This window comes from Eschrichtius robustus, chromosome 2 (assembly GCF_028021215.1).
Source record: "Eschrichtius robustus isolate mEscRob2 chromosome 2, mEscRob2.pri, whole genome shotgun sequence".
Lineage (NCBI taxonomy): Eukaryota > Metazoa > Chordata > Mammalia > Artiodactyla > Eschrichtiidae > Eschrichtius > Eschrichtius robustus.
In genome coordinates this window covers 61708080-61720852 of record NC_090825.1, presented here as the reverse complement: position 1 = coordinate 61720852, position 12773 = coordinate 61708080, and the positions used below count along the sequence as shown (strand labels likewise).

At 36.4% G+C, this 12773-nt stretch overlaps 1 protein-coding gene across 1 annotated transcript in view; it reads right to left on the bottom strand.

Annotated features, from left to right (window-relative positions):
• Positions 1-12773, bottom strand: part of SCAMP1 (secretory carrier membrane protein 1) — a 112608-nt gene that overhangs the window by 84644 nt on the left and 15191 nt on the right. The window contains exon 2 of the mRNA XM_068535553.1: positions 3219-3296. Coding sequence (XP_068391654.1) covers positions 3219-3296 — 78 coding nt within the window. The remainder of the gene's footprint in view (positions 1-3218; positions 3297-12773) is intronic.

The following is a 12773-nucleotide window of genomic DNA, read 5'->3' as shown; positions in this document are numbered from 1 at the left end:
CTCTCAGTCTACTCCATGTCCTGAATTAACTTAGTCAGAGGCAGTTCTTACTTACATAAATCATTTATCTATGTCCTTTATGGTCAGAAATGACCACATGAGCGTGCCAGTACTTGGAATTTTCTTCTCTTGGTTCTTCTGCAGATCTTGCTGCTTTATATGACAGAAATCATATATGTCAACAACTAGCAGAACAGAAAAGGAATCAAGCAACTTATTCCTGAAGAAAAAAAATGACAGTAAACTAGGCCCTGAGAAACATCACTAAGGATTTTATCAACAGCACCACACTTCCCCCCGCAACACACATAGGTCTCCCTATCCCTGTACTTCAACACCCGCCAGAAGACATCCTGTCTGAAGCCGTGAATGCCATCACCAGTGGCTGAAATGAGTGAGAATCAAGCTGCAGTAGGCATTTTAAACTGTTGCCTAATTTAAAAGGAAAACATTCCCCCTAAATACATAACAGTTCTCAAGAATGAGCTAATTCTTCTAGTAATTTATGCATTAAGCTTTAGAGGGCAGGCCAGGGAAGCTACCCACCAAGCTCAACATAATTCCAGTGGTAAAATGCATTTTGAGTTCAAACAGAAAAAAATTATTTCATAACCAAAGACTACCCTCCATTTTATAGCACATCTCAATTCAGACCACCACATTTCGACTGCTGAATAGCTTTCCAGTATACTACCAACAGACTAAGTCTAAACTATGTGGTGTTTTATGAGGATTCCTTTTCTCTGAATTTATAATACAGAATGAATTAATATGTAAATTATTAAAATTATTTAAATATTTAATTGTTACTTTCCTTAAAGTTTCCATTCAAACAGAAAACTAAATATAAAAGGAAACCTAATAAAAAAATGAAAAAGACAGGAACTTTCTAAAATCTTAAGTTTATATGCTCATTCTGCTGAAGGATCTTCCTACTTGACCTCAAGTAGCTCACCACACCCTTCTGCAACAATCTAGAAGCTTCATTTTCACAAATACTTTTCTAAGACAAATATGGATAACAACAATCAACTAAAATAGTATCTGGACTGAGTTCTGACATATCACTTACATCAATTATCCAAGTACGTCTGCTCTTAGAAAATAGTCACAGCTGCAAAAACAGGCGGGGAGGGGGGAGTGGTGAGACAAATTTCTAAAATCATACATACAGGAAACAAAAGAATTTTGAATTTTTAAATTATTGCATCTGTATTTTCCATCATGTAAAAAGTTCAGTGGAAAATGCCTAAGTGCTCTTGTAACAATATTTTTCCTGGTTCTGACACTATCTTACTCATCAAATCTAAGAGAAGTGTTTCGTTGTAAGCTGGCTTTTCATTATTGCCTAGCTACTCTCTTTCAGAAAACCTTTCCTTGACTGTAAAGTCTCAACATTTATACCATAATTTACATTTTTGTTTTATTCTTCCTGGATATATCTAATTCGTGTAATTTTTTAAAATCCCAATTAGGTGAGAAATTTTCCATAGACCAGGACATTATCTTCTATTTCTTAGGCATCTGTCTCTAAAGACAGCACTAACAAAATGGAAAAGGCAAAAGCTTTACAGAAAAAAGATGAGTTACATAAACCAGTTCTGCCACTTACTAGCTGGATGACTTGTGTCTAAGATTCTTTATCAGTAAAAGGAAACAAAAAATATCCATTTTGAATGCTGTTATAAGAATTCAATAATACAGGTAAAGCACATGGCACAGAGTAGACAACTTGTTGAAGAACATTATTACTTCCAAAAAGAATAATCTAAAGCTGCTACTATAAAAAGGTTAAATATTTTTTGCTAGTAAAATCTTCCAAAAAAATATATAAAAACCTCCCTTTATTCTTTACCAACAAACTTTAACAGTCTTGTTCCCATCTCCACCCCCCCAGAAATTATCAAACTACATATAGTGGAATAAAATACACCGGGCTTTTCTTTTTCTCCCTTTCAACTCCTACCAAGTTGCAATCTCATACATTTTCACAGTTTACTATAAGGTTGAGCCATACGACACTGCCATCTTTACATGTCAAAACTGGTCAACTTATTGGCCATTTCACAGGGTTCAATCTGAAACTGACATGCTCAAAGAACACTTGATGATCCCAGCCTGGGTTGCAGCTGCTACACATAAACAGAGGCTGTTAAAATAAATGAGGGCTTTGAAATAAAGTGAAATTTTAAAGTTCACTGTTATTTTAGTGCTTTTACTTTGTACAAAGCTCTTCTTAAAACTAAAAAGTTAATACATCTTGAAGAAATTTCCAAGCAAAAGCCTACACGATCTTCTAGAATTATTTTCTAGACTATGAAAAACATGCATCAGGAAGAGATGATCAAGTAAGGATCCTTATAATGACATGTAAATCCAAGCACAAAACTGAAGATTTTAATAATCTTTAAGAGGATGACTAACAGTTCAAGAGCCAACAATGTTTAAAATTGGAGGCCTCATGAGTGTGATATTTGAGCTAAAAACTCAAACACAGGAGACAAAATTATTTGCCAGAGAAATTTTGAGGGAGAATTCACAACAGAACCTACCTTCAGTAGGCCTCAAAACTGGCTCACAATAAAATCATCAAAAGCGCTATAGCAAAAACAAAAAACAAAACCGCCCTGTGAGAGATTGGAGCCCTAACAGATACTGTAATAAAGTTCTCCAGGTGCTTCTAATATGCACTCAGGGTAGAGAACCCTATCCTTTAAGGGTTTTTCCATACTCCTTCATTTTATAAACCAAGACTACATTTTGAGAAGAATATGCTCCTAGGCCAGGTTCCAGAGGTTCTAGTCTACCAGAGTAGAAAGCTAGTCCTATTCAGAATCACCTAATTCAAATGACAATCATACAAATATTCATGGTACAGTTCCAGACGAACATCTCTCTTTGTAAGAAAACATCACCCTGTATTACCACCATGAAACTAACATGTATACCAAAAAACCTCTCCTGTTTAAAGAACTGTAGTAATTTTAACATATTAGAGGGGTTATTAGCAATTTAATTTGTAGAACCATCATGGTAATTTCCAATTACTAGAAATATTCCCTCCTGTTTTAATAAACTTGCTAAATTCTAAATAAAACACTAACAGCTTATTTTATATAAGTTTAACCAATCAACTAAAAAGAAACCATAATTGAATATAAATCCTATTTAATTTCCATTTTAATATTTAAAAGTAGTCCAATTAACAATAGTCTTACTGTTCTAGAATCCGAGAATGGATTGTATTCATCAAGTCCTGGTGGGACATTTCTTGTCACTTGTGTAACTGATGGGTCCTGGAATAAAATTCGAAGGAGAAAAAAAAGATTACTTATCCTTTAAGATACAATTATGATATTTACAAAGCATTTGCTTTATCTGTCCTTTTGGTCACCCAGCAAAGCTAACAGAGGAAAATAAAGAAGATTATCAGATTTACTCAGTCCCACTTCCAGAAAGTTGAAATTTAAACCCACAGCCCTCACACTCTCAAAGAAAAACAAATGAAAACTGGGTTAGATGCAAATCAGCTGCTAGCTATTATTTAAAGAATGAAAATAGACCACCTCATAACAGCTGTGTGGAACCGATTGCACAGGGCATCTCAGCAAATCTTGAGTAAACCCATCCTTTCCTCTGGGCTCCACAAAGAGTTCATGTTCCCCTTTTTTAAAAAATAATATCTTCAGTTTTCCCCACCGCAGATTTAAGTACCACGATACAAATCAATGTCATGTACAGGTAACATCTAGAGCATTCAAGATTAAGCACCTCTTACTTGTTTTATTCTACTACAGTACTTCCCCATGACTGTATTTATTGTTCCACATGATCCTAGACTGTCTCCCTCTTCCAAGTATAATATATTACCACATTATCCCAGCTTCTCAAATCTTAATACTAGGCTTTTGTATAAGTAACTAAATCACAAAATCCTAGTTATTCTATTTCTCTTTGACTGTGAAAGTAAGACACAAATATAATGATCATCTCAACAAAATCAACTACATAATTAATGTGAAAGGCATTTGCAAACCATAATATACAGCCTCATTAGCCTTCATATCCCTAGTCTCAAACTTTCACATTCACCAGAATCAAATAAAACACAGATTGCTGCACCCCACTCCCAGAGTTTCTGATTCAGTAGGTCCGGGGTGGGACCTGAGAATCTGTATTTCTAACAAGTTCCCAGGTGATGCTGCTGGTCTGGGGACCATTGCCCCCTTGTCTACACTGTACACTGTCCAGTCCATCTTCCTCAACACAGTCATCAAAGTTACCTTTCAAAAATGTAAAGCTAATCTTGTCATTCCCCTCCTCCAATCCCTCTCTTCTGCCCCTTATCCATTTCAGATTTTTAGAGACTCAACTATAAACTACACATTCCTCAAAATGAGATACAAAGTTTCCGACTAGCCCCTGCCTACCTTTCCAGCCTTATCAACTCTCTTATAACCACCCTCACACCTTGCCAGTCCTTTCCCTTAAGCAAACAAAACAAGCTACTGGGCTTCCCTGGTGGCTCAGTGGATAAGAATCTGCCTGCCAATGAGGGGACATGGGTTCGAGCCCTAGTCCAGGAAGATCCCACATGCCACAGAGTAACTAAGCCCGTGCGCCGCAACTACTGAACCTGCACTCTAGAGCCCACGAGCCACAACTACTGAGCTCGCAGGCCACAACTACTGAAGCCCACGTGCCTAGAGCCCTTGCTCCACAACAAAAGAAGCCACCACAATGAGAAGGCCGCGCACCGCAACGAAAAGTAGCCCCGGCTCCCACAGCTAGTGAAAGCCCACGTGCAGCAACAAAGACCCAATGCAGCCAAAAATTAATTAATTAATTAATTAATTAATTTTAAAAAACAACAAGCTACTATATAAGGAGCCTCGAACTTGGCAATAAGCAAGCAGTAAGTATAAATCAAAAGTACAGCAGAGATGAAAAATAAAAGTCTTTAGGCTTGCTCAACAATAAAATGGGAAGGGGGCAAAGAAATCATTCTACCTCCTCTCAGGGTTACCCTTCCCAGTTTATTCAAAAATGAGTAGGAAGATTATCAAGGGGGGATGTATGCTTCAGGGGGAAAATTAAGAAAATAGAAACATGAATATTTTAATCAAATTTTTAACCAAGTTGGCATTGTTGTGCTTAAATTTAGAAGTGGGCTCAGGGTCAAGAAGTGGAGACCTAGCAAATCCAGATGGTCCAGCTGCAGTCACGTCACAACGCCCAGCCCACCACAACCCACCACAAAACCAGGTGACCTGTGAATGCTCAGACACCACATTCTTCCTTGGCATTGCTTCCTCTGGCAGTAATACTCTTCCAGGCAGGGTCAGCCTAGAAATCTCCTCCTCTTTCTTAAAGACTCAACCCAAAGACTACCTCATATGCTAACCAATAATCTTCCTGATACCTTCCTGATATCCAATCACTCCATCCCAATCTCAGTGCTCCCACAGAACTTGGTATTTATCTCCATCAGCATTTATTTCACTGAACCATGATGATCTTCATGCAAGTCTTTTTTCCCAAATTAGATTGTGACATCTCTGAATACAAGAAATATGTAAATAGGTCTTTTTTATTTAATCATTCGTGCGAGGTAACACTGTTTCTTGAGTGATTATTATTACGACCTCTGGGGGGGAAAATCCAGAATAATTATTCGCAACAGTAGCAGCAGTAATAACCAAGAAATACTTCCTTAAAAAATAAACATAAATATGAAGTTAATTCAAAAAGTTTAAGTGAAAAGATGTTTAATTAATGTTTACTCTCACTCATAAGAAGAGAAACACTAATTAAAACTACGGCTGACCCTTCAACAACACGGGGGTTAGGGGCACCAACCCTCGGCTCAGTCAAAACTCCTTGTATAAGTTATAGTTGGCCCTCCCTATACTCCACATCCATGGTTCTGCATTCACAGATTCAAGCAAGAACAGATTGTGTAGTACTGTAAAATTTACTATTGAAAAAAATCCACATATAAGTGGACCCACAATGTTCAAACCTGTGTTGTTCAAGAGTCAACTGGATGCTGATGTAATCATTTCTCACGTATCAGATTAGCAAAACTCCAAAAGTCTGACATACTCTGTTGACAAAGCTGTAAGGAAATAAGGATTCTCACACATTCCTAATGGGAACAGAAACTGTTACAACCTCTATGGAGGGAAAGTTGGCAACTGCTAGCAAAATTACATCTGCATTTAAACTATGACCCACAATCTCATTTCTAGGAATTTATTCCAAAGATATACTGCAAAATACTATTTGTAATAGCAAAGAATGGAAGCAAACTAAATGTCTATCGATAGAAGATGGTTGAATAAACTACGATACATCTATATGACAAAGTACTATGCAGCTGAGTATTATGCAGTTGTAAAGTGGTATAAGATCTACACGCTACGGAATAGTGAAAAAGTAAAGTGCAGAACAGTGTAAATATAATGTTGCCTTTTATCCACAAAGGAAGATAAAAATGAATGTGTTTATTTTTAAAAAAGAATAAACCAAAAACAAACAAAAATGATTGCCTATAGGGAGAGGAAGAGAACAGTTAGCAGACAGCATAAACTTGGAAGCTAGACTTCTCTGAATGTACCGTCTTTTATAGTTTTTCCTTTGGAACCATAAAAATGTGTTCCACAATTACAAAAGAAAATTAATTCAAAAAGAAAAAAAGGGGGGGAGGCAAAATGTAGGGTCGGAAAGATGGATCCTGCTTAGCCAACATTCATGCCATCAGTGTCATTCTCTCAACGCTACTTAAGTACAATGAGTTCCAACTTTCATTCTACAAATACGTATATCCAATTATCAAGTGTCCTAAAATTCAAATTCACATTAAATTCTTTTTTTTTAATCCTACATAAGGTATAACTTAGTTCTAAAGAGGCTTAGAATGAAATCATTCTTCCAATTTTCTACTTGTGACTACAATAATTTAAATGATCTTGTTTCCTTTTAGATTCTAGAAAAGTTTAATCCAGGCTGAAAGTTAACTGGCAGTTTGCCAAAATCACTGTCTCAAGTGAACTGAGTTCAATTCTAGTTGGTCTGGAATATCCCCTAACATAGTATTAGGTGACCAAGCAGTAAACTATATGCCAAGAATGATCTAGCCAAGGATGATTTAGGAAGATAAAGAACTGATATCTCTGAATTATCAAATAATTAACATTTCAAATTATTTTTTAATAAATGTAAACAGTGTTGAGGGAGCTATAGTCTCTAAACTGGGAGAAAAACAACAAAGCTGATGATTTAAGTAATAATGAATGATTTTTCAATGCCTATTAAGTATTGAGCACTTGTTTACATTATTTCCAACCCTTTCTATGATCCTCCCTGGTGGATGGTATTGTCCCATTTTTCAGAAGCAGCAGCTATGGCCTTAAAAAAGAAACTTCCTCAAGGTTAATTAGCATATATCTGAGATAAACTACGAAGCCAGGACTTCCAATGCCTATATATACTCTTTCCATCAGATATATGAAAAACAGTTTACCACAATCGTAACTTTATCCAGAGAAGACACTAGTTGAGCTCGTTGTTTATTGATTCTAAAACTTTAGCAGGAAAATATCTCACTTCTTCTCCAACACAATCAAAATGAAATTGTTTTAACTGTTAAGTTGGTTGCTTCTATGACGGTGGTTCTCAAACTTCGCAAGCACTGGAATCACCTGGAGCGCTTGTTAAAACCCAAACTGCCGAGGCCCGCTCTGAACGTATCTTGATGTGCAGGATGGTGGCTGAGAATCTGCATTTCTACCAAGGAAAACATTCTGAGCTGGTCTTATTTTATTGACTTAGAGGAATGTACTAGGCTTCTGTATTTTACTAACTTTCAAGAGTCAAGACATTCTTTACAGTTTAAATATCCTTTTTGGACCTGACTACCCATAAAGTTATGTCATTTAGTCAAGCCGGGGCTATTCTGCTAACCCTGTAGTAAGCAACTTAACTCCATGGTCATGTTTCATTAAAAACCAAGATGCATTACAAAAGTAAACGCTTTTTCAAAGAAGGGAATAAGTAAATATTTTACATCTAGCATAATTAGCTCTTTTCTATCTTTAATCCAAGTTTCCTTACCAAACCCTCCAGGGTTGTGCACCTTCACTGTATTTCAATTGATTTCCTCCATCATGCTTTATGTTGGACTTTCTCAATCACTGCCACATATAACCTCACAGGAAGATTCCAACCTGGCAAGAAAGTACTTTCACCTTCAGGTAGACATGAGGACGTTAATTCAATAATAGTTTCTGCAGGGAACTAAGATCCCGAATGCCGCCTGGCTCAGCCAAAAATAATAATAATAAGTTTCTTCAATAAATATTTCTTGTGAATAATCAACTCCAGTCTCTTCTCTGTATATATATATATACCATCCTCAAGCTAAATAGTAAGCTAAAAAAAAAAAGCCTACATGGATGATTGTGTACAACCATACATTATGTATCCACTTACTGTATCTGCTAACACTTAATAGGTTTGGGTTTCAAGATTAACATTCAAAACTTTGTGTCTTAGGTACTCGTTCTAAAGCAGAAAGAGGACTAGTCTAGGAATTAGAAACTCTGGGTTCGCTGGAAATGACTGGCCTCTGCAACCTTAAGCAAGTCACCTAAACTCTCAATTGTCTCACATGTAAAATAGGAGAAATATGACAGATGATTGCCCTGGTCAGTTGCAGCTCTGAAATGTTATGCTATAGACTATAAGTCTTTTACTGTTTGGAAAGGTGACTGCCTGTATTCAACCCTCCCCACCCCACTAAAGAAAAGCTGCAAACGTTGAACAGGCACTTCATATTTCAGCGTGACTCAGTTTTTTCATCAGTAAAATGCATCACAAAGCTCATGAGCTACTACATGTAAAATGCTTAATACAGTTCCTGCACAAGGAAAACACTTGAGTGATAGCCAAGGCTGTTATCATTATTACCAACAAAATAGGATCAAACAAAAAAAAAGCTGTCCATTTTTGATTAGCTGAGGTATCAAGAATGTATAGAGCATCCTATGTAATGAATAGGCCAAAAAACAACCACAGCCACCTTCTGAGGGAAGCAATCCAAGGAAGTTCTGAGGGAATCTGAGGGAAGTTCTCCACCCAGCCTTGTGTCATGTGACCCCAATAGCTTAGCTACATGTGAAAGGATGAAGAATGGGCCTCTGTGCCAACGGCAGCCATTTTTAGAACTGGACATGAGGGAGCCTAGCAGACCCCAAGAGAAGTGACTCTATATTGGATAATAACTAATCAATCCAATTAGAGCCTATTTGTTGAGGCACTTGAATATGAGACATAAAGACTGTACTATAATCAGTAGCAGCAGCAGAAGATGACACTAGTTCATGGTATAAAGACAGACAAATAGAAGCTAAGTCATAAGAAGGTGACCAGAAAAGCGGCAGGAGGTTCAGCACCTGAGGGGAATGGCATTTACTAGAGTTGCCAGTGAGTCACCAAAGCAAAAAGAGGGCCAAGAGAGTTACTGCTCTTCTAGCTGATGAGGAATGACTGGTGTTAGAGGAGTTTACACATGTTCCTATAGATCCTCAGAAGGGCCTCGGGAAGAAGGGAAAAGGAGAAGGAAGTGTCAGAGGGGCAGAAGAGGGGGAAAAGGCTGGCAGAGATCGGCCCCCTAACCTTCACTTGAATCAGTGAAGCTCAATTTTTATGTTTTATAAATATTGATTTCCCCTGAAAATGGTTTCCACTGCTTGGCAGGAGGGAGGTAAAGGGCAGGGGCTATGGATTGAGGAAACACCTTGTTAGCTCTCAGAAACTGTTTCATCACAACTGCAGAGATCGACTGTGTTGGGCTTCCTTCCCTCCCCAAGAATCCAAAACAAAAAAACCTCCATCACCTGAGGTAACAAGAGTGCATCTCCATGCCTTAAAACCAGAACAGGTGGAACCAATGTTCTTTGCCATTTTGTATTCCATTAAAACTTTATGGAAAAACAGTTTACTGCCATTAACTATATTTAAATAAAATCTTCTGGGTGAGAAAGATTTTAATAAGTATAAATATTTACTGATGCCTAGTATACATACTGATCTCAAACATACTTATTGATCCAAAATTGCTGCTAAATCACTTTTGTTTTACTCAAGTATAGTTGATTTACAACGTGTCAATTTCTGTACAGCAAAGTGATCTAGTTACCCATATATATATATACATTCTTTTTTTAATATTCTTTTCCATTATGATTTAGCATAGGATACTGAATATAGTTCTCTGTGCTATACAGTAGGACCTTGTTTTTTATCCATTCCATATATAATAGCTTACATCTGCTAATCCCAAACTCCCACTCCATCCCTCTCCCAACCCCCTCCCCCTTTACAACCACAAGTCTATTCTCTATCAATTCTTAATTTAACTCTAATTTCACCTTCTCTCTCCCTTCCAATTTAAAAGAGAGGGAGGAGAGTACAACTCTAATTTAGCCTTTATTTTTCTTAGTGATAGATATTCCCCACAGTTCTAAAGTTTAAGCCAACTTGACAAAACCTATTTAAAAAAAAACAACAAACCTCTCTTTATATACAAGTTTCATCTCTTCCCATCTTTTCTCAGGATTACCCTATCAGTTACCCTTTTCTCTCATATGTTCATCTGCTTCCTCTCAACAGGATGCCTCATATCTACATTTCAAGTCTCAATCATCTTTAAAATGCACACAAGCAAAGAAAAACAAAAGCATTCCTTCAGTCACTCTCAAGCTACTATCAGCCCCCTTCTTTCTTTCCACTTCTCCAACTCCCACCCCACACTCCCTTCCCATTAGCTGCCAGTATTTCTCACATGTAAACTGCAATGGCCTTCTTACTGTTCCCCCCCCATCTTCTGACCCCTTCCCCAACGTATTCTTCACAGTGATCCAGGATGAGCTTCTCAAAATACAATCTTGCCCATGTCACACCTACAGATTTGATGAATGTGAAGAGAACAAACATATATTAAGTTTGGTTTATGCTCTCAATAATCGAAGAGCATATTTTGGGCCTATGAAACTTTACAAATCTTTGGGAATGGACAATGAATAACTAGTAAAATCACTTATGGGATAGAGATTGCAAAGATGGGTAAATTCTTACCATCCACATAAGTGACTGCTAAGGCATGAAGACAAGCTTTAAACCAGTGATAACCATTGACATTTTTATCACACACAGCTAAAGCCCACTACTGCTGTAATATTATATTTTACTCACATAGACCTTTGCTATATAATGTAGTGGCCACTAGCCACATGTAGCTCTTGAAATATATCTAGTCCAAATTGAAATGTGCTGAAAGTATAAAACATACCATGTTTTTGACTTCAAAGCACAAAACAATGTAAAATATCAATAACTGTTATGTTGATTATGTGTTGAAAGATATTTTGTATATAGGGGGTTAAATATATTATTAAAATTAATTTCACCTGATTTTTTTCCATATGGCTACTGCAAAATTTTAAATTACATGTGGCACAAATATTTGCATTCAACAGTGCTGATCTAGTCATTATAATTTATTCAAGAATGGCTAATAATTTCACTTTCATCCATTTGGGCAAATTCAGTATGTTACAAAAAGGAAAACAAACTCAGACTTAAAGCTAAATTCCCTCGAAGTTTTTCAAAATTACAAAAGATGACAAGAGACCTGATCAGAAGTTTTCCAAGCCAACGTTTTTATACAACACAGTAGCAGACTTTCACCATACTTTTTCACTTTCCTCACACTTTTTCACGAGATACCAGAAGACAATAATTTAAATATTTTTAAAAATTTAGAAAAAAATGAATATTTACAATTCTATCAAGGAAACCTATGGGAAATTGAAGACAGCTAAAGCAAAGACAGACTGAAGGAGAAAGAATTCATCTAGTTTAGCACAATACTAGATTTTTTAATTATCTCATGTAATCCTCAGAGCACCCCTATGACTTAGATTCTATATCCTTTCTTTCACTGCTGAGAATACTAGCTCAGAGATATTTAAGTAATTTGCCCAAAGTCATATAGTTAACAAGTGACATGGTCAAGATTCAATTTCAAATCTGATTCCAAAGACCAAGTTTTTAGAAGAAAATCTGATAAAGAATACAAATTTATGTTTCAAACAATGTCTTCAAAAGAAAAAGGCTGAATTAAACACTGCATTGCTCCACAAAACTTAATTAAACTACTCAATAGCTCTGCTTAATCCAATCAATACTACACACTAGACTAGGCAACTTGATTAAACGAGAAAAGTCCCAAACTAGGGGCTATGAGAGGTGCTACCTTCAGAGAATAAAATTTTTTTCCTACTCTATACTTCTCAAAGCTATTGTAATCATATGAATTTAAAAGACACTAAGAATTTCAAGGGGGGAGGGGGAACTACTACAAGAAGCCATTAAAAATCTCAGCAAGATTCTAAAACAACATTTAGCAAAACTTCTATAACTCATTATAAGGAGTGCTTAATAATCACTAGGAATTATTCAATAAATCATGATGTTGAAAAATTGATATTCATTTTCACTGCAAGTCATGACAGTCTTAACTCAAACCTGAAAGAGACTCAAAACTAATTTTTTATGGACCAAATCTCTCCTTAGTAAATTAGAAACAACTGAAGCAAACACACCCAAGCAGATTTACCTCATAAGTGCAACTTAAAAGTTAACAAACCACACCTTAAATTGCAATTTTTGTCCATGTTAACACCAGCATTAAGTGCCAAAAAAAAATA